Here is a 23968-nt window from a genome sequence, read left to right on the forward strand (position 1 = left end):
GAAAAGACTTTATGCATTAATGATGATTCCACAGTAACTCTCACTTTATAATCCACTGAAAAATGTTACTGTGACTGGCTACTTCAGAGAACAATTGGGCAAGGCAACTATTTTTTTAAGGATGTTCTGGTATCTCCCACTTGCAAACATAACAAATGTTGCTTATGTGTAAGTGGATGGTATGAGTAATGCATTGTTATGAGGCAATATCACAACTGTTATTACCAGTCTTTGTTTCTTCTTTGGTCATCTTGCTTTCTAAAGCATTACCACAATAGTGGTCAAAACTATTGGTGGATGTGTTTCAGTAAACAGCATTGAGATTTAGCATGCACATACACATCTTTATGACAAAGAATGTTGTGCACAATTCTGTACACCACTATTGACATGACCATTCAATTTCAATGTTCAGATTTTCACTCTTCAATCTGTAAGATCTGTAAGGACAAGGCTTTCCACTTGTGAAACAGCCACTTCCGCCTGCACTGCCAGGCATACAGACTTTGCTTTATCATCAAGATTTGTTCTGCATGATGTGAAGACCTTACAGTTAGTTGTGTATGTGTGTGTGGTTTTTTTTTTTTTTTTTTTTTTTAAGGCATAGCATATGAACTATATACTATCATCGATCATTGATGAATTTAGGATGAAGAGTTCAACCTGCACTTAGGAAACAAATCATGCTTTGTAGTTCTGCAGATATGTTTGTACAACATCACTTGCCATCAATAGTAGCACCTCATAGCCAACTGCAAAAACAATATACACAAGCCTAACTATTTTCAGTTTCAGAATATATTTATACATTCAAGCCTTTTCAAGCACTCATATGTGTTACTTCTCTTTTGGAACAGCCTTGTATAATAATTTATTATTATTTTTTTAATAATAACTCACCTGCAGTATTCTATCATATGGCTTTACAATACCACTTGAATCAGCCGGTCCACCAGGTCGGATGCAGTTTACGTAAACACCCTGTTCAAAATAGCCGTCTGAAACACTAAACCCAAAATCTTCATATACTTGGTCTTTAAATAATGTCACATGGTGCACTTCAACAGGCACAGGTGAATAAGAATCCTGAGAGGAAGAAAACATTCTGGGTGAAGCTGCATCAGTATGTTGATTAGTATGAGAATTGTTTATTTCATATGGTAATATGTCTCTTCTTTGTTCACTGCTGTCCTTTTCAACCAGATCTAACAGTTCAATCTGACAAGCAAGTTCATTTAAATTTTCTTCAGAGAGTGCATTATAATGTTCATTATTAATCTGTGGATGTTCTGAAGTTGAGAATTCTGGAACTGAATCAAATGCTTGTTCACTTCCCATGATTGACTGCTCAATGTGACGTAAGAGCTGTGACTGACCACAGGTCTCTAAGTCTTCCAAAACTTTACACCAGTCTCCTTTCTCATCTCCTGAAGCTGAAGGACTAGTTGCATAACTTTGAGCACTATTGGCACTTGGTGTTTGAACATCCCATTTGTCATCATCCCAATCTTTTTCTAATTTTTGTCCTTCTGTCCATTCTTCCTTTATGGAGGTGGCAAATGTAAACATTTCTTCTAGGAAAAAAAATTTCATGAAAAATTTTATATATAAAATAAATACCTGAAAGAGCAGAGAAAAAGAAGAATACTTGATTAAACAACTGAAAATTAAAAAAAAAAGAAAAAGAAACCATACTATCAGAAAGTATTTTTTTAAGCTTGGATAAAGCTTACTGCCAACAGGTTTTATATCTTTCTTGAGGAATTACATCTAAACTTATCTATCTGTACCACAACAAAGAATGCAGAATCAAATATTATATAAAGAAACTACAGGTGGTGTATGAAAAATACCTATTATGTATATGCAAAAGTAAATAAACACATGAAAGTGAAGTTTTCTTGCATAAATATAATGATCACAAAAAGCTATTAGTCAATGTGGCTTCATTAATTGGTTTTTCAATAGTTAACAATTATAAAAACAGCTGTAATTTCTTTTATCATGAAAATGCATAACATCATCTTAAATATCACTGAGGTACTATGAAGTTTTGACTAAGTTTTACAGAAGGATTTAAAATGACTGCAATTAAGTAACAGGCACATGGTTATATTTAAACACAGGTACTGAAATAATTTTATAATAAACACTTCACTGCATTGTAGATTTCTGTCTTGGAAATCTTTGTTCTCTCCAGTGACAGGATTGAGCTTGGGCTCACCTTAGAAAAAGAGTAAATTTCATAAAAATCTATCCAGTGTTTAAGGGGGGGGGGTTGAAAACTTCATGATTTTAGTATGAAAGGGTAGTGGTACAGTGTTAATTTCTGTACTTAATGAATAACACTTCAAATAGTAACCCACCAAGTTTCATGCAGTTTCAATAACATCTTTTTTTTAATTACAGGTCCTCAAGTCAACAAAGTTGTGTGAACGAGGAAAGATGGATAAAATCGTCACCATGCAGTCATCCAATATTTGGGAAAAGGGACTAACAAAAAAAGACAATTCATGAGGATATGATTACAAAACTGGGGAAGGATGCCCCTTCCTATTCTATGGTTAAGAAGTGGGCAGCAGAATTTAAACGAGGGAAGGAAAGTCTAGAAGTTGACCCATGCTGTGGAGAACATGCAACATCCATCCCCAAAAGTTGTTGACAGTATGCATGACCTGGTGTTGAGTGATTGAGAAGTGACAATCACGTACATTCTGTAAATTACCAATGTCTTCAGCATCTCGTCTCAACTTGGATACAACATAATAACAGAGGTTCTCATTATGAAAAAAGTGTCAGCACAATGGGTCCCAAATTTGTTTGACAGCAGATCAAAAATGCACAAGAGTTAAGTGAACATCTATCGTTTTCAAGCAGATCCAGCAAATTTCATTACTATGAATGAAATACGGATCCATTACTTCCAGCCAGACAGTGCAAACCATAGCTCTTCTCCCCTTCCAAAGAACGGTAAGTCGATTCCTTCTGCTAGCAAGGTGATGGCATTGGTTTTTTGGGATGCTGATGGAGTGTTGCTAGTGGATTATCTTCAGAAAGGACAAGCAGTTACAGGGACATATTATGCAGACCTTGTAAGGTGGTTGCATGAAAACATCAAAGACAAATGCTGAGGAAAACTCAGCAAAGGAGTCTTGTTCCACCAGGAACATGTGCCTGCTCACAGATCTGTCATAGCCATGGCTGCACTGCATGAGTGTGGCTTTGAAATCTTGGACCATCCCCAATATGCACCAGATCTAACACCATTGGACTTTCACCTATTTCCTAATTTGAAAAAATATCTGGCTGGCATCCATTTTCTACCCACAGTGACATCATTGCAACAGTGGATGCATTCCTGTAGGCACAACAGAAAACTTTCTTTGCAGCTGGAATCAATACATGGCAGCATGTGTGGAAAAAGTGTACTGACTCCAAAGGGGACTATACTGAAATGTAATAACATGTTACCAGATTCCTTCATACTCAGGCACAAACTTTTCAAATGGCACTTGCAGTATATATATATGATTGTCTATGTGATATGTTATTGTTATTTGGTTTTTAGGAGCATTAGCAACTAAGGCCATATTGCTCTGGGGATATGCGGTGGTCATTCCCTGACCTTTCCGCATCCTCAGTATTTGGTGGTCACAGGCTCTAACCCCAGTCTAATCAAGAAGCGTGTGCTATGCACTGCTGCTCCTGCCCACCTGGCTACGGAGGCTCCATACGTGAGGGATAAAATAATTGCCAGATTTCTGTTTGTTAGATTTTAATGAAATTTGGGATGATCAAGGAGTCCTTTTAAAAGATATAAATATAAAATATTTGTGAAAATTTGTCCACTGGGAGCAAAGTTATTGTATGTGAATTGATGGACATGGTGAAGACAACAGGCACTTACGTATATATATGCAAATGTGCCTAAAAGATGATGAAAATGTTAGCAGATAGTACTGAACTGAGAAAAAGATGAAAGCTTCAAAAGAGAAAAGTGAATTCCAATTTTTGATATTACATGCCCCCCATACAGTGTTTTTTTAAAGTTTGTAAAAAAATAAATACTTTTACACATTAATTAGAGCTTATGTTGACCAACATATTTCAACATTAAAGTACAATTATTATTAAAATTAAAATTAATTAAATAAGTAAAAGCAAATTACAAAGCATATATCATTTAAAAATTGCATCTGCATTATAACATTAAAAACAACAACAAAAAATTGTATTTATTATTTGCTTTGGTGTGAAAATATGACTTGGCAGAAATAAGATAATTTCAAGAATTAAGATATAGCTTTTCCTTTCTTAGGAATATTGTAGAAACTGTACTGAGTAATGGCTTTGCATTTTTTGTATATTTTATCCTTTTTATTTTAAAAGGAAACGTTAATCCTTGTTTAATAAGAATAATTAACCTCATTCCTATAAACTTTTTTTACTTTCGACATTTATTTGACATAAAGCAGTCATTTGTATCATGATGCACTTCAACACTGTTGAACATTCTTTTATTATGTTAAACAAGTTGAGTATGGACCATAATTCCATTAGAACTATGTCTTTATACTTAAATTCAACAAAATTAATTCACCTGGTTCCTTATTGGCAACATATTCATTCCTTGCCTTAATTCCATTAACTGGTATTTCTAAGCCTGTGCTATCCCATGATTCAACTGCACTGTCTGCACTGGATAATGGTGTTAATAAAGCACCAGGACAATTCTCTTTATTTATCTAAAGAATGAGTAATAAAAAATTATGTAAGATTCAAAATTTTTGCACAACATATAGTTTATACAAGATCAAAACACTCAGATTAAGGGCAAAAGAAAATGTATATCAGATATACATGCATGCATGCACACACAAAGTGGATTATTAAGTTTCATTCAGTACTCATATCTATATATACTGCTCTAATCAGTAAGTTGATTAGAGCAGCAAAATATCCAACAATGTATCTATTTACCACTCTGACATAGGAATCCGAAGGTGCTATAAATGTTAGCATGCAAACAGTGAACAAATAACTATCAGATAGTGTAGTGCATAAGGCAACATTATGTATAGCTGATAGGCTTTGAAAAGGGTCAGTTCATTCAATTGTCAGAGGGTGGATGGTCAATTGGGAAAACTGCAGTTCATGCAGATTGTGACATCTGAATGATTAGTTATTGTTAAGAACGGATACAGAAAGGTACTCAGACACATTGCTAGGACTCTGATGGCATCAGAAAGGGAGGACCAACAATCAACTAGTGAAAGGAAACTGACTTGTCACAATTACCACATTTACAACATCATAACACCATCCTTACTTGTGCCTGTGTCGGGGAGCACAATCACAAGAAGTGAAGTTGCATTCTGATGTTCACTGCCTCATCTGGCTCTGACACCATCCCATAGTCAGTCTGCAGTGGTTCAGGGAGAGAGCTGCCTCAAGACAAGAACGGTATCATGTCATCTTTAATGACAAATCATGTTTCTGTTTGAGGATTCAGCAACAACCAGATATGCATTTTGAGCTACGCTAGGGACAAAGGTAATATTGCCTATATCAGAGAGTAGCATACTGGGTCAACACTCAAAATCATAGTATGGGAGCCATCAGTAACAAAAGCCATTCTCCTCTGATTGTTACTGAGAGCACATTGAGGGCAATACGTCATGTTAAAATCATTCTAAAACCAGTGCCCGCCTCTACCCTTCCCAAATGATATTTTGCAGCAGGACAATGCCTGCCTATATATGGCTCTCATATCCCAACAATGCATATCTGATGTGGACGTGCTTCATTGGCCTGCAAGCTCACGAGAGCCTATCACTCATTGTACACATTTGGGATACGATGGGACATTTACTGACCTTCACCTCTCATCCCATACCAATAACTGTCGAATTCACAGACCAAATAAAAGAAGCATGGTTCAAAGTTCCCCAAGATAACATTCATCACCTTTTTTAACTCACTGCTGTGATGTCTAGCCACTTGAATCACTGTTCACGCAAGACATACTTCATAATGATGAGTGCTATATTTTTGTAAGTAAACAGTACTGAAATGATACACAAACTTAAAATCATTTCTTTGTCTAAGTATCTGCTGTTCACCTTACTTCGAACTTAAAGTATCCATTCCTTTTAGGGACGTAATTTCAATAATGAGCAATGTATATTGCCCATTATTGAAATTAGCTTTTTGCAAAAATACATATAACCTTACAGCACTATTCTGCAGAAAGCTAATAGTAAAGTTCCATAACTTAAACTATGAGGTGCATATTTGAAGCCCTCTCTCTTTTTTTGTTTTAATATGAGAAAAAGTGTGGTCAACCATCATTTTAGTTGAAAAAATACTACACTATCACCTTCACAATGAGGTGACTGTATAGTGTTTTTAATATTTGCACAAAGGTCATCAAGCATCAGTGACTACTATTTGTATAGTGTGTAGAATTTACTTGCTCTGCTTGAAACAAGTTTCTAGGAGAGAAAAACCACATGATTATTGCCTGAGACAAACTAACTCAGCAACAGTATTAAAAAAAAGAAAAGAAAAATCTTGAGATGATTCAAATCCAGGTCTTTTCCATACAGCATCAGTATTAAACATATAACGTGAGCCAAACAATCCACAAATGGTACAAATTTTAGTGCTCATACTCTCAGACAGGATGAACTACACGTGGCTTGTCTGCAAAATTTGCAGATCGCAATTGTGAAGGGCCTGCAATTCAGAGGGACCACCTTAAATGTTACTTAAGGGTCTTTATTCCATTGAATAAAGGTAACCAAGCAGGTAAGACACTTCACACACTGCTGCTATTGCTGATGGGTATATTTGGTCATGCATTCTATGGCAGATTATTGAAATGTTTCCATAGGTGTAACAAACTGTCTTGCACATTACCTCTCATGAGAGGGTTACCATATAAGCTTATACATGCTGGAAGCCCAGGTATGATTCTAAGATGAATCATAAGGTGGCTGTAAGGAAGCAGGATGCAGAAGTTTTATTAATTTATTAATTTTATTTTTTATTTATTAATTTATTTATTAATTAATTTTATTTATTAATTGGTCTGACATTAGAATGTGGGGGTCCCTCAGGGATCAGTTCCAGGACCACTGTTTCTGATTTTTTTAAATGGCATCAATGGAGGGTAGAGGAAATGATGTCAAAATTTGCAGATTGTGAAGACTGGAAGAGTGGTTAATGATCAGTGACAAGCAAGGTCTTACACCTGGAGAACAGCACTGACAAAATAACTTATACTTCAGGTATGTGGGCTACCGAGCTTGGCAACCAACCAGGCACCTTAGAAAAGGAAACTCATTGAGGTGTATAAGGCTCTGAGAGAAGAGAGTAAAATGATAAAAGATAAAAGTTTTACTGTTATAAATGATTCCAGAACTAGAGGCCATAAATTCAAATTATGAGGAAAGAGATTCAGACTGGATTGCAGGAAGTTTTCTTTTAGCTAGCAAGCTAAAAGACGCATGAGTAGTACGTGTTAAGTTTTTATTTCCATGGTAACCGCAGGTAACTGAATCAGTGGATACGGGGGCACAACTATATTTTCAATTTTACTTTTACATGTAACAAGATATGGAAAATGTAACACACTAATTTTTTTTGAATCATTCAGTGCGGCCCGCAAAAGAAATCTAACTAACTCGGAATTTTTCTGAATATGGCCCCTGTACGGGAAAATGTTGGACACCATTGCATTAGAAGGCCAACCAGAGCACACTGTCAGCATCGGGAATACCCCTTGATCTGCTCACTGTTGACCAGCATGACTTCTCCACAGGGTGACAGGTGGTTGGATAGGTTTTGCAAGTACCACTAAGTTGTAGAATGGTAATCCCATTAGCTCTCTTAATTCGTGCAGCAGCACTAATTGCCTGAAGGTCAAATGTGAACTGTGCATACAGAGTTGTCTGTCTTAATGCGTTCATCATATGAAAATTTTCTTTGCTGAATGGAAACTATATTTAATGTAACTTCTAAGGGGAATTCATTTACGGAATATTATAAATTTCGACATGTACTGCATCCAAATGTAACACGTCACTGTTAATAAAGGTGCCAGTACGCCGTACTGTTGCGGACCATCCCAAAAAAAGCAATGATGATAATATAATAATAATAAACTTATTAGGAGAAGAAATCATCGATAATAACTATCTTATCACATTGCAATTACCTTGGGCATGGAGCCATAATCGTGGGTTGGTATTATATACACTTAATACAGAAACTAAGCAAATCAATCAAGATAAACTAGTGAGGAAGTTTGCATCATGGCATTCTTTTCAACCAGGACAATGCATCAGTAACACCAAGTCTATCATTGCAATGTCTGCCATCACACTGGGTCAAAATCCTCAAACTCCATTCTTATTCTCCAGACTTAGTTCTAAGTGGCTTCTTCCTTTTTCCAAAACTTAAAGAGTATCTTCATGGGCAAAGACTTCATTCTGACTAAGAGATGGTGCATGCTGTGAGAGATTGCACTGCAAAGAAGAGATGCACTTTTTTCCCACACTGTATAATAAACTTAACCATGGTTGGAAAATGTGCACTGCAGTTAAAGGCAACTGTGTTGAATGCTAAAATAAAGTTTTTAAAAACTGTACTTTTTTTTCAGTCATTCTACAAACTTTTCAAAACCAACCTTATATTATCACCACCTGAAATTAATTTTTTTTCAAATATTATATCAAGAATCATACTAAGACAATCATTTCTTAAAGTGCTGATTGTTCTCCCCCCCCCATCACTATATACACTGGTGTCCTAAAGTCAAATTAGAACCACTTTGTTATTTGTGGATGTATAAACTGTAAACTTTTACACAGTTTATACATTGATATCATATTCATTTAAATTTTAAGGCATCCAATCATGATTGTAAACTTGTGAAAATGCAAATCAAGCAGGCCATAAATCTGCACACAACAAAAATACCATTAATATAAACTAATGCAGTGTTAAACCTTTGATTAGGCTTTCTATCTCTACACAATGCAATATTTGGGCAATGGATGACTATTGGCAGGAGAGCTGCAAACTGAGAGGGATCATAAACATACACATGTTAACAATGGTAATTTCAAGCATTTTGTAACAACAGGAAGTGTCCCAAAGGCAAATTCAAAGTGAACCAAGTGTTACAACAGCTCAGATCTAGTCCTAACAGCAGGATGCCACAGAGAGTTCACATCCATATGGCTTAGTTGGACAGACAACTTGAGTAGTCGAGACCCACAACTGTTCACTGAAGCATTTGTCCGACACATTTTAGCAGTTATGAAACATCAAATAGCTAAATTTGGATATATATATCATAGAAATATACTCAAGTTGTCTGTCCAACTGTCTAATAAAGTTTCGAGACTTTAGGACCTCCACATTTTTTTTACTCTATCCACAGGGCTTAATGAAAACATGTCTCTGAAGCCATGCCAATTTCCCATTTACCCATTTTTCAATGGGCCAATGTTTTCTTTGTAGATGAGTCAGAGATTAAGTCTTGAAACTGGTTCTGATCTGAAAAGAATGTGCCACATGAGCCCATCACTCTGACATGAGGAAATGAACCATAATAATGCTTAGGCAGTCAATGAATTCCTTCACTGAGAATATTCTTTGGATGGACCGACCAGCCAGGTCCCTAACCTTAATTCAATTGAGCATGTTTAGGGAAATGAATTTGAGCATGTCAAGGTGCTTAGATCTGCCCTTCCAGAGGAGCAGGATTTGTTACTATAGAGCCTTATCATCGGTCCCATAAAAAGGACTCAGAACTTGTTTTTTAACAAACCAAAACCTGAATACAGGAGGAAGGTGGTGGAGAGCCATTTACCAGTTAACAGTGCTTTAGCATTAGCAAAGGCACATGATGGAAGAAAGCAAACTTATATAGCATCAGCCAAAAAAAAAACACACTTCTCATTTCACCAATCCACTTGCTCCAAATGTTTGTCAAGTTCTACTTTGAATCCGTTTAAGCTATCAGCTTCTACGACAGATGGAAGTTTGTTCCAGCAATCAACCACCTGCTGGTTAAAGGCAAACTTCCGCACATCTATCCTACAACCGTCTTTCCTCAATTTGAATTTGTGCCCTCTCAGGTGATTATTCTGAGCAAGAGGAAGAACCCCATCAGCATTGAGCATGCTCAAACCATTCAAGGCTTTATACACCTCAATCAGATCACCTCGCAGGTGACTATTCTCTAGATACTGTAATTTGCAAAACTTAAGCCTTTCTTTGTAAGAGCAACCCTTTGTTCCATTCACTAATCTTGTTGTCCTTCTCTGTACTCGTTCCAACAACTCTAAATCCTTCTTAAAATGAGGCCTCCAGACCTGTATACAGTACTCAAGGTGTGGCCTGACCATTGCCTTATACAAGGGGATAATCACCTCCTTATCCCTGCTAGAAAAATTCCTGTATATCATTGACAAGACACCATGAGCTATTCTTGCAGACTGTCTGCACTGCTCAGAAAATTTCATATCTGCCTGCACAATTACCCCCAAGTCCTTTTCATTCTCTACCACTGTCAGGGTGGTACCACAGAGTTGAAACGTTACTCTGGGATTACTGTTTCCCATATGTAGTACTTTACATTTGTCAATGTTAAACTTCATTTGCCACCTCTCAGCCCATCTGCTCAACCTTTCCAGATCCTGTTGCAGCAGCATAGCGTCAGTAGTGTCCTTAACAACCCTGCCAACCTTCGTATCGTCTGCAAAGTTGGACATTAAGCCTGATATACCATCATCAATATCATTTATAAATACAGAAAACAACAATGGACATAACGCTGAACCCTGTGGGACTCCACTAATAACATCAGTCCACAAAGAGCAGTGTCCATTGATTACCACTCTCTGTCTTCTCCCACTCAACCATCCCTTTATCCATAGCAACAATTTGCCTCCAATGCCACACTGCTCCAAATTGTGCAGCAGTCTTCCATGTGCAACAGTATCAAAGGCTTTTCTAAGATCCAAATATATGATATCAAAGTTATTCTTTGCATCCAGTTCCTTTGTGACTACATTATAGTATCTAATCAAATTAGTCAGACAACACTTCCCCTTAACAAATCGATGCTGCATCCGAGCTATAACTGAAGTCTTGTCTAGATGATCCTGCAATGCTTCTTTAACGAGTGCCTCCATTAATTTCCCCTGGAAGAGAAGTTAAACTAACAGGTCTGTAATTACCTGTTTCTCTTTGACCCTCCTTTGTGGATTGGGGTCACATTCGCACATCTCCAGTCCATGGGTACCTCCCCTGAGTCCTGGTAAGCTCTCATAATTATGGCTAAGGGTTTGCTTGCTTCCTTTGCCACCTCCTTTAATATAACTGGATAGATTCCATCCACTCCAGGTGCCTTTCTTGTGTTTATCTTCAACAATTTCTCCTCCACTTTACTCTCAGTTATTACAAGATTATCTAGCTTACTGCCAGAGTTGAATACACCTCTGGCATTCCCCTCTCTGAATAACTCATGTGTGAATGTCGATGCAAAATATTCATTCAGTTTGTTAGCTACCTGAGCAGAATCATCAACAGTTGAACCATCAATATCAAGTAGACCAATCTGATTCATCCCCTTCCTTCTAGAGTTTACATAAGTAAAGAACTCTTTGCTGTTTTTCTTTGCATCCTTTGCCAAAGATTTCTGAAATTAATTTTCATTAAATCTGAAAGCACTCATAGGGATGAAAGGAAAGGTAGGATTTGGAATTATTTTTTACTATTCATAACATGTGGTGCCCAAAAGTTAAATTACAACCATAAAAATCTGAGATATCAAGTAAAATATGTATTTGATAGATATTATATGTACTTTATATTAAATGTTTGAATTGTGCAGGAATGGTTCTTCAGTTTTAAGTAGCCACAATTATGATTTTTGAAAATAAATATATATTTCTTATTTGACCCAATGTACACACTAACTCTTATAAAAATACTCTTTCTACAAAGAATGCAATTATTTTCTATCAAATACATATACTACTTGATATCTCAGATTTTTATGGTTGTAATTTACTTTTGGGCACCACGTGTTATGAATAGTAAAAAATAATTGCAAATCCTACCAATGAAAGGAAAGTTTCATCCCTATGAGGGCTTTTAGATTTAATGAAAACTAATTTCAGCAAACCCAAATCTCAATTCTTCTTCTTCTTCTTCTTTGGTCCTTAGCTGGCAGCTGGGGGAGGCGGTTGGCCACACAACCAGTATGCTGCTGTAGGTGCCGCAGGGTTTCGGACTTGCTCTGTGATGTTCTTCCATACCTTACGATCCATGGCTTCAGTCCTGGCCTGGTTAAGGTCGAGACGTCGGCTCTTCAAGTCATCTTCCACTTGCTTGGCCCACGTTTTCCTAGGTGCGGTCCGTTGGACACTCCATTGGGTGGGTCGTTGTCTCCAAAGGAGTGTGGATGGTATTCTGTTCGTGCCCATTCTACATACGTGGCCAAACCATCTGAGCCTTCGCTTCTGGATTTGGTCGGCAATGGTTGGTTGCTGTTGGCATCTGGCGCGGATGGTATCATTAGTGATGCGGTCGCGAAGAGAGATGCCCAAGATCTGCCGCAGGCATCGCATTTGGAATACCTCAAGTTTGTTCAAATCTAACTTGAGACAAATCCACGTTTCCGATCCGTAAAGAAGAATGGGCAGGATCAAAGTCCGGAAGAGTCGGATTTTAGTCTTTGTGGAAATGTTGGTCCTCTTCCACAGACACCATTTGAGCGAGGCGAACGCAGTGGCCGCCTGTCCAATTCTGCTGTGGATTTCCATGGTGGATGCAACTTTCTTCTCCTGGACCAGCGACCCAAGGTATTTAAAGTCCTGCACTTGCTCGATCTGGACGCCTTCGAGATAGATGGTGGCTTGCGACCCATCTGTTGTCAGGGCCTTTGTCTTACCAGCATTGATCTTCAAACCGTATGGCCGGGCAATGCGGGCAATGTCGTAGAGGATGTCCATGGCTTCAGCGTCGTTACCGGCAAGGATAGCACTATCATCAGCAAACATCAGGTCAGTCACATAGTGATCCTTGTCATATTGTATGCCCTGTCTGTTTCTGAATGCTTGCCTCATAATGGCGTCGACCACGATGTTGAAAAGCAACGGGGAGGCTACATCCCCTTGGCGGACTCCAGTTTGGATGGTAAATTCCTCAGATAAATCATTCTGGATGCGCACCTGGCTGGTTAAACCGTTGTATGCAGTTTGGAGGAGTGTGATGACTTTTCGAGGTACATGTTCAACCTCTAGTAGTTTCCATAAGGCAGGCCGGTGGACACAGTCGAAAGCAGACTTAAAGTCAATGAAAACAATGACGGTTCGCTGTCCACACCGGATCCTCTCCTCCATCAGCTGACGAATGGCAAAGATTTGATCACAGCATCCTCGCCCGGGTCTAAATCCTGCCTGTTCTTCTCGACTAGTTTGCTCGCGATGTTTTTGCAGTCTTGACTGGATGATCTTCATAAAGACCTTTCCGATGATGGAAAGGAGGCTGATGCCACGGTAGTTCTTGCAGTCCCGGTTATCACCTTTCTTGTGGATCGGTACGATAATGGCTTTCCTCCATGTTAACGGAATTTGTTCAGTGCACCAGATGGTTTTGAGGAGTGAGTGTAGTCGGCGAAGCAGTACATCTCCCCCGGCTTTGATCGCTTCTGTGGTGACTTGGTCCACTCCTGGTGCCCTGCCATTCTTCAGGGATTGTATGGCTGCTTTCACTTCTTCTACTGTAGGCTCAACATCGACCATGGAGACCTCAGGGGGGTCGATCGAGAGTGCTGTTGCTGGCGGTCCCCGAGGTAGGTCGTGATTATACAAAGCTTTGAAGAATTCACTCCACCGTTGCAGGCGTTCGGATGGTGACCGCACGAAGGTCCCATCAGCATTCTTGATGTTGTCACTAGTCAATTTGGTCTTTCCACTCAGACATCTGAGGGTGCGGTAGAGAGTGCGGTACTCGTTTTTGGATGCCGCCACTTCAAGATCGTCTGCCACTTGGTTCCAGTATGCTTCTCTTTCTGCTGTCATTCTTTGTCGGACTTCTCGGTTTAGCTGCCGGTACCGTTCAAAGTCGACCAACTTTGCCTGTTTCCGTTTGTCCACGAGGTCGAGGCACTCGTCTGATATCCATGGTTGCGTTCGACGTCGGGCAGGTGGACATAGGGGCTTAGCACATTCCAGGATGGCATCAGAGATCTGCTTTTCTTCTTCATTTATATCCTCGGGCACAGCCAGCATCTAGAAGCGGTTGGATAGGGCGATCTGATATGCCTGTTTGTTGGCAGCATTCATTAGCTGCCTCCAGTCCAGCTTGGCTGACCGAGATGATCTTTTTGCATGCCGTAATTTGAGCTGCACCTTAGCCCGGATGAGGTAGTGATCAGATCCGCAATCAGGTCCCCTCATGGCACGAACGTCCATGAGTGATGAGCGAAATCTGGCATTGATCAAAATGTAGTCCAGGATTGCTGAGTCCTTGCCAGATGGATTTCGTCATGTAAGTTGATGTTTTTGAGGGTGCTGGAAATGGCTGTTTCCAATGATCAGGTTGTTAGATGCGGCAAAGGACAACAAACGTAAGCCGTTGTCATTGATCTTCCCATGGCCAAACTTGCCCATTGTTGTTTCCCAACCAGATCTGTCCACGCCAATATGGGCATTAAAGTCCCCTGCGAGGATGATCACTTCTGTCTGCGGAATTGAATCCAGCGTATGTTGGAGCTGGTTGTAGAAGTCATTCTTGGTCGGGTCCAGGCTAGTCTCAGTTGGCGCATAGGCCTGAGCATCGACCATAAAGCCCACTCCTGCTTCTCGTTTCTCACCACCAGAGTAGAATAGCATAACCGCTTCATTAGGTGCTGGTGGTTGGATGATCATCGTTCCAGACCCGGTGAGTCTGGAACGATGATCTCAAATCTCAATTACTGAATATAGGAAAATGAAGAAACTGGATGATATTGGTCTTCAATTGAAAACTGCTTTTTAAGGAAATTAAAAATAATAAACATATTTATTAGTTTTATTGTAATGAATTTCACTTACTACTTGTTTGGTTCCTTTCCTCTCTGTTTGCATGAAATGAAAATAAAGAAGAAAAAAATTAAAGTTTAGATAAGCCAACCATTGATTATATAACTAAAATAAAATGGAAAATTTTAGATTTCATCAGTACACTTACAGTAAACCTATACATCAGTTAATCCTAGTCAAGCTAGAATTATTTAGCTGGAATATAAGAGGACATTATTATCAAGTGAGAAAAACTGATTCAACAAGAGTATTGCTAAGAGGTTAATTGGTTTGGTTAAAATTTCTGCTTAATCCTCAAAATAATAATAATAATTAATCTTAAAATTCATTTGTTAAAATGGTGTTTTATTCCATTTTACTATATGAAATAACCAATAAATTCAATGCATTATTTTTTAAATTAATTTGATAAAACTTTGTGATACTGTTTACATCTAACAACGTCTAAAATTAAGCTGAAGATCAAGAATTGTACTTGCGTGGTTTTGAAAGAAGTAATGAAAATTTACTTTATTCTCATAACAAGAGAATGAAGGGCCAGATAAACAATTAAAACATGTTATGTGTAAATGATAAACATCAGCAGTGGTGTTAATAGTATTCTCATTTTTGAAATATCTATATAATCATTTAAATATTTGCATTATGATTTGATATGCATTATATATGAGGTCAGCCTTCCATTACCAGGAAGGGATGATGGCTGAAATTTTCATTTGTATATTTCATTTTTTTTGGCTGATACTAATAAACTTTCCTACTTCCATGCATAATATTTCCTATTTGTAATAAGGGGGTGAACTGTTACAGGAAAGGAGGGATTAAGAAAGTTAAAAAAAAATTGTGTTAAGTAATGCATGAATGGCCTGAATATTCAACAAAACATGTTCTACTATTGATGTTGCTTATAGGTAATATGAATAAAAAATGTAAATAAAACACGAACTAGAATAAGTTTTCAGCTATGGTTCCCCTCTTAATTTACAATATTTTCCCAATTACCATAGTCATATGCTAGTTTGGATTGAATTTTCTTCATCAACTTGATTTTAAACTGTGAGTAACTTAAACCATCCAACAGAATGCATTCTACTATTGTGCTAACACTACAATACAGGGTGATAGTATGACCAAATGCATTACTGCACCTCTCTAAGTTAGTTTGTCATTCAACTATTGAGTGCTGATGCAATAAATTTTTATTCCTGAGTTTAATAGTTATATCAGTGAATAAAATAATATGTATCATATACAAAACTAAAAAAAAGAGAAAAAGTGATAAGTTCATTAAAGTGAGGATACTTCAAAGCTTAATTCCAACTGCAAGATTCTACTTACTCTGATTCAATTTGTTCTTAAGCAGTAATCTCAACTAAGAGATGATTCTCAATGTCATGCAGGATACAAGATACCAAACTTACTGCACTGAGGTATGACACCCAACTCATCCATCACACATACTATATAATCTAGTTTAAAACGATCAGTATTAGTATAGCCAAATAGTGCAAGGAAGCAAGGTACAGGCTTTTGCTACACTGGCCAAAAAAAAAAAAAAGAAGTAGATAATAAAATACAAATTATGCACTTCTCTCCTCATGGAAGTAACTATCCAGTTGACCACAGAATTCCTTTAAACTGTCAGCCTCAACTACCTGCAGAGGCAAATTGTTCCAGCAACCACAAGTTGCCTCTGCAGGTAGTTGAGACTAACAGTTGAAGACTTCAAAGGTCAACTGGATAGTTACCTACATGAAGAGGGAAGTGTATAATTTGTATTTTCTTATCTACTTTCTTTTTTGGCCAGTGCACTCTATGGCTAGCCTAATACTAATGCTAGTATAATACTATATTCTCTTAAGCAATTCTATAGTGATGTAGTGCATCACTACAGAATTGCTTAAGAGAACAAGATTACAGACCCACATACCTAAATTGACCACTGATAGCAATGTAACTTCATCTGCTTTTATCTAAATGCTGGGGGTAGCAAAAATAAGTTGATATAGTTATTGGTTTTACAGAGCATTAGCATCTTAAGCCATACCACTGCAGTGTGTTATGTCTATACAAGTATGTATTCATTTACTGATCTCAATGTTGTGTAGGCTGAAAAACCCTAAATAACTCATGTACAAACACCCCAAACATCCCCCCCCCTCTCTCTCTCTATATATATATATATATATATCCAATATGTTAAATTAAATTAGATAAAATTGCATGTCGCTGCCTCTAATGAATGCTTCACTATTTATTTATTTATTTCATTATAATTTAACTTTATTTAATATAATTCAATGATAGTATATATATATATATATATATATACACACACACACACACACACAACCCCCCTCCACCTGAGATCAGCTAACTACAACCCTGATAATGCCTGAAAAAGCATTTAAGAATTCCTCCAGTCTCCAATAGGGTTTAAACCCAGACCTCTCCAAATGAATGGCAAGTGACAAAACCACCATACTGTCACAGAGGACAAATCGATATACTCTACAGAGATACAACTATGGTTTTCCAAGCTGCAACCTGAATTCTCTACATATCTTATTCTTATGGTTCTATGGAACTCATGGTAACTTATATCAGAATTTCTTGTGAGCTACCTGAAGGGACAGAATAGTCATACTTAAAATATTAAATTTCTGAACAACTAATATAATGGGAGAACTGGTTGAATATATTCTAAGGTTCTTTTTTCTCATTAATACTTGAGTATTTTGTTCAGAACCGTTTTCTTGTCATTACTGTTGAGTTCATCACCAAATAAGAACCCCAATCAAGCTTAATAAATAAACCACAGATAAAATTTCCAGATAGCACAAGCAATTTGGTCCACATATCAAATGACAAAAAAGTTTCCTAATATGACTTCCATCAGGAGAAAGAAAGCTTACTAGACTATGTCTATGACCCAACTGATTTGAAGTCTGTAAACATGAAGCTCATGGACTAATCTTTAATAAAATCCTTAAATTTAACACTCACATTCATATTTGTGTATCAAGATGAAAGCCATAACTTTAAAATGAATAAATAAATGTTGAATATCAAAGATTAATAAGGCCACATATCATACCAAATCACCTCCAAGAACTGTGCTACATGTTTTTATGACAGGGATTAAGTTTTTAGTATCCCTAATCGATACTAAAACCTTCCCTCGGTATGTTTAAAAATTGAAAAGACTAAAGAAATTGGATCGCACTGTAATTTTCAAAGCCTTGTCTGTTCTTATATTTAAAAAAATAATCAATTAATTAATTTACTCCGTGATACTAATTTCAAAGGCCAGCTTAATTGTCCCCATTTTCATGGAATAATTTGGTGAAAGAGAAATAGTACTAAAAATAGTACTATTTCTCTTTCAAGGGAAGTATGGTGCTCTTTTTTCAATGTGACCCCATGATTATTGGCAGCCCAATGTTTTGGCAAGGTTTTCTCTCTCTCTCTCTCTTAGCTCATTCTTTCCCCATGTTTCCTCCAGTTTCTGTAATAAGTTTCATTTCATTTACTACATCTGGCATATTTAATATTTTCTGTAAGTTAGTATTTCAATGCTAGTCTAGAATAGCAAGTCCTAAAAATCATCTCCCCCCTCCATTAAATCAAGCACTTTCTGTAAATCTGAAACTGAAATAGTTAAAGAATATAAAAGACTATAAGGATACATTTATTATCTTGCCAAATTAAATAGATGATATGTTTGCAATCACTGTTTTAACAGTCATTTTGGCAAGATGTATATGAATATTTCATACTGGTGCAAACTGCACAATTTTTGAAGGAAGCAAAGAAAGTGGTAAAGTTTCAGAGTGTATGTGAGAAGATGACTATGGATTACATACAGAGCTGAAATACATAGTGCACATATGTCAAAAATTCTCAAAAAAATATTAGAACTTCATTTCCACTGCACATCCAACAGTAATAACTGAAAATAACCACTACACAATTTTGGTATGTGCCTTATGAAATAATAAAACAATGCCTAAATTCAAAAAAATATATATTTACCATGGGAATTAGGAGAACGGGAAATTTTCAGAGTTACAACATCACCGGAATTCTGCAACATGAGAATAGCATCACTTAGTGGTTTCCCTCGCAAACTGTGACCATTTATTGCCAGTAGTCTATCTCCAATATGCAATGCTCCAGTCCTTGATGAATATAAATGTAATAATATTTAAAGATAAGAAGCATCAAAATTACATCTTTTAGGATGATTTTTATCAAACAGATTTAGATAAAAGCTACAAAATGTGTTGAACCCTCATATTTCAAAGCAAGTTGCCATAAGTGCCTGTTCCATTTAGCATCTCTCATATTGTGGAAATATTTCAACACAGCCTTTCACTGACTGTGCCTCGTCACCCACTGATGAGTTGCCAATAAGTGCCAAAATGGTAATGGTAATAATAATGGTATGGGTAATGGTACACGTTTAAAAAAAATGGCAATATACTTCTTCACAAGGAGCAGTGCCTTTTATTTGAAGTATAGGTGCAACATCAAGGCAACTCATGATGGCTTGTTTTGCAATACAAGATTGGCAAATTTAAGAATAGTTGGATATTTTCTACATACACAACTGAAGCTATTGCCAACCCATGTATAATTACAGTTTTTCAAATAATATTTGCAGCTCCTAACAATACATTAAGTTATCAGTATGTAATAACATACTGATAACTTAATACTTATATTGTCTATAAAATAAAAACAAACACATAAAAATTCTTTATTATTTGTAATAAATATAAAGCTACCACTATTAACTAATTTTAATATACAGTGAAATGATTCAGACTTTACAATAACATCATAATCATTATCCAAATCTGTTATATGCAGTAAGAATATAAGTAACTATGACGGAATAAATCAGTCCTGTACAATCATCCCTCCATTCATTATTTTCCTCCATGCTATCCTATTTCCACTTAGATCTTCAGTTCTAGCCAAAGTAAGTCCTCTTTCCTATAATGCCTGCTTGACTCCATCCAATGACCTTCCTCCTGGTCTATCACCAGGACTAATACCATTCATTTTAACTTCAAATATCAGTCTAGCTAGTTTCCCTCTCTCCTACCCTTTCTACATGCACCATATCATCTTAAGTTGGTTTAATTTGCTTGTGATGCAAGATAAAGAGGTAGACATTGCAAGTGAAGTGAATAAATGGCAACCTTGTATATTACATTAGAAATATTACTCTGGCCAATCATCAAATAAGAACTGAAGAGAGCCTCTAACTAGAATATATTAGTTGCTAAGCCATTATATCTGAAATCTTAAACATAAGATTCACAACTTTCTAAGTTTTTTACAGTTGATCATATGGAAACAATAGTTCAACTTAAAGGATATTCAGACAGACAGGTATAAAGATTATGCTAGAATTTTTTTTCACTACAGAGGGATAATTATGAATTTATACAAGGGGGGGGGGTCATACTCTTAATACGATTATGTAATCATAGATCATTAAACACTTGAGAGATGCAATCAGAAGGAAGAGATTTGATGTGCGGGTAAGGAAAAATTTGAAAAGAACTCTTCAAAGGATGGCTATTTTTCAGTGAAGCAGAAGTTATGGCACCTATGACAAATGCAATTAAGGAATTTTCAAAAAAGGGCTTAAAAGAAGTTTTTTTGCAATTATATAACCAATGAAAAAATGTATAAGTAGTCAAGATCATTAATTGTAAAAATCTGTAATTATCTCTAAATATTTTTTTAAAAATAAAAATTCAGCCCCTGAAACTTTCTGATCCTTTTTTGCAAAACACTAAATGATTTTATAATTATAATCATATCGTAATCAAAAATGCCTGTAAAATGTTCATATGAAAAGTATACCAGTGGGGGGGGGGGAGAAAAAGCCTAATAATTTCATCCAGAACATAACCTAGCATTATTACATTATTTTCTATGGGGAAAATTATTTCTAAGATACCCACTTTCATCTTATGCAGTTATTTTCAAGAATACATTAATTATGTAACTTGAAGGATACCTGTATATACTTTCACTGTAATGAATTTATAAAGTTGTTAACTTCACTTATAGTAAATCAGTATTTGTAAATATAGTGCAACCTCGATATGACATGCCTCTTCATACCATGGTTTCAGATATAGCTATGATCATGCCCCCCCCAACACAAATTATAAAAAAACATAGGGTGTTCAAAGAACTAGTAATTTCATATTGGAAACTAGAAAAAAGTGAATACTGTTATTATACACTCATATCCTAATACCATATTTCCAAGAAGGGAAAATTAGCTAAAAATTAGTTGTATATTTGCTTCAATATATATATTCAGTTGCAGAGTAATTTTTATAAACAACAGAACTCAACAGAGACTAATTACTGTAGACACCCAGTTTCTCCCCTCAGCTAGAGATGCAATGAAAGAGCATATCAGTGGAACGCTAATTACTAACAGCTACCTCTGGAGGGGAATATAGCTACAGTTTGTCAAGTGCATTACATAAGTTACAAAGTAAATTTTTGGAAACAACAGCACATGGCATCCTTTCTTTGACTAGAAGTTACACTTAAGATAGCAAAAACTGCTAAGGACTGAACGTGACAAAAATATACATGAACTGACAAGTGGTTTATGGAGAAATCACACAACTTCACTTCGGCACTATGGGAGGCTGGACAATTTGGCTTTGGTTTTAGTTTTCACAAAACATGGTAAATACCACGGCATCAGAAATATATACATGGCAAAATTAGTAAATCGGTAGGACCGAAGTAATGGCTAATCTGACAGCACAATTACAGCCATGTCTTTTTCATTCTCTACCACCCTGAATGTAGTACCGCACAGTTGGTACGTTTCTCTGGTGGTTACTTTTACCCAAATGCAGTATTTTGCATTTGTCAATGTTAAACTTAAGTTGCCACTATTCAGCCCATCTGCTCAACTTTTCTAGATCCTGTTGCAGTAGTATACTGTCATTAACAACCCTGCCAACCTTAGTGTCAGTACATTAAACCTGATATACCTTCATCAATATCATTTATCAATATATTGATGAAGTAAAAAATTATATAGTTGAAGAAAAGTTAAAGATTAGCAAAAGAGTTAAAAGAATGGTGAAACAAAATGCAGTATATTTCACAAATGTGGAATTCCAGAAGGAATAATACACAGTTGGATGAAAGAGGAAGAAAAATTGCATTAATTCATAGACTCCATAGCAGATAAAGTAGGCCTCCAAAGAAAGAAAACTAGACTTTGTAAAAACAGTGATGTGGACCAATAATTATACAAGTGGTTTGTACAAAAGCATAGTGAAGGAGTTCCGATAAACAGGATAATTTTGAAAGCACAGGCACTTCAATTTCAAAGCTACATGGTAAAGATGATGACACATTTAAAGCTCCTGAAGGCACCCAACAAAGCAGGCATGAAAACTAATAAAGAGAGAATTATTGTGCACAAACAAGACTTGAAATCACAAGCTAAAGCCATTGTGCATTGGTAAAAGCCAAAGTCACTGGTGTTTTAAGCACATAAACAAGAAATCTCTCCTGTGATTTATAAAAATAGTTCCAATGCTTGGATGAAGAGTGATATTTTTGCTTCACGGTTTGAAAGTGAGTTTGTACTATTGGTGAGGCACCACATGTTCTCTCTACTGTTCACCTCTGTGAACAGTAGAGAGACAATCAACAAACAGAAGGCCAGTGACATGGGGAGTGACTTAGAAGATAATGTGGATGATTCATGTAAGGAAAAAGCACCAGAAATTAAGTGCCTAAAAACATTAATGAGGTGATGACATGGTTAAAACTTCAGTGATAGTGAACATCTTCATTTATTGCATCATCATCATCCATTTTCAATCCACTGCAGGATGAAGGCCTCTCCAGCAACTTTCCAGTTCCTTTTATTTGCATCGACCACTATTGAGAATTATGTAAAAATGCTGTCATCAGTTCTGGCAAACTAAGTTACATGCTTATTTCAGAATGAATGTGTAAAATAGAAGTTTATAACATTTTGTATTAGCAGGATATAAAGGGAACAATATAACCTTTAATACTTTATGTCTTTTAGTCTATATACTCATAAAACATTAGTAAATAAAATATTTAATTACTAAGTAAAGTGTAAATACAAAGGGTACTAGGAAAGTTTTGCAATACAGCTTTGTTTATTTAATTTTTTCAAAGTAATTTCCTCTACATTCAATACACCTCTCCATCCTCCGAAACCAATCTTTAAACCAGTTCTGCCAAGTTTCACTAGGGAGTAAAGCACACTCGTTGTCCCAAGCCCGTAGAAGATCCTCATCACTGGAAAACCGCCTCCCTTTTAGCTTCATTTTCACATGCGGGAACAGTGCAAAGTCGCAGGGAGAAAGGTCTGGACTGTAGGGAGGGTGCTCGAGAAGTTTCAGTCCTGTCGTGGTCAAATATTCGGTGCAGGCTTTGGCGCGGTGACTGGAGCATTATCGTGATGGAGGTACCAGGTGTCCATTCTTGACTTTGGCCGCAGGTTCTTCATAGATCCAATGACTTTAGGCAGGCATTGTTCAGTATACCACTTAGCTGTGACTGTTTTCTGCGTGTCCAAAACGACACGTTCCACAATTCCACTCGATTTGAAAAATACAGCTATCATTTTCTTCTTTACAGATCAGGATTTTCTGACAATTACGGGTGTGTCGTCATCATCAAAGACCCAAACTTTTTTTTGAGCCTTGGTCGGCAGATCGTAATAGTACAGCCAAGTCTCGTCACCTGTCACGATGTTGTTCACATACCGAGATTGTCCCTTATCAAACTTTTTTAACATCTCCCGGCACCAAGTC

The 23968-nt window shown here is 36.7% G+C and overlaps 1 protein-coding gene across 1 annotated transcript in view; it reads right to left on the reverse strand.

Annotated features, from left to right (window-relative positions):
* LOC150088825 (glutamate receptor-interacting protein 1-like) overlaps window positions 1–23968 on the reverse strand; it is a 111449-nt gene that overhangs the window by 9325 nt on the left and 78156 nt on the right. Inside the window, exons 15-18 of the mRNA XM_090370926.1 lie at window positions 19143–19288; window positions 15120–15142; window positions 4601–4745; window positions 901–1574 (exon numbers count right to left, since the gene is read on the reverse strand). Coding sequence (XP_090227052.1) covers window positions 901–1574; window positions 4601–4745; window positions 15120–15142; window positions 19143–19288 — 988 coding nt within the window. The remainder of the gene's footprint in view (window positions 1–900; window positions 1575–4600; window positions 4746–15119; window positions 15143–19142; window positions 19289–23968) is intronic.

Source organism: Mastigoproctus giganteus, chromosome 3 (assembly GCF_048544385.1).
Source record: "Mastigoproctus giganteus isolate SK-2022 chromosome 3, ASM4854438v1, whole genome shotgun sequence".
Classification (NCBI taxonomy): domain Eukaryota; kingdom Metazoa; phylum Arthropoda; class Arachnida; order Uropygi; family Thelyphonidae; genus Mastigoproctus; species Mastigoproctus giganteus.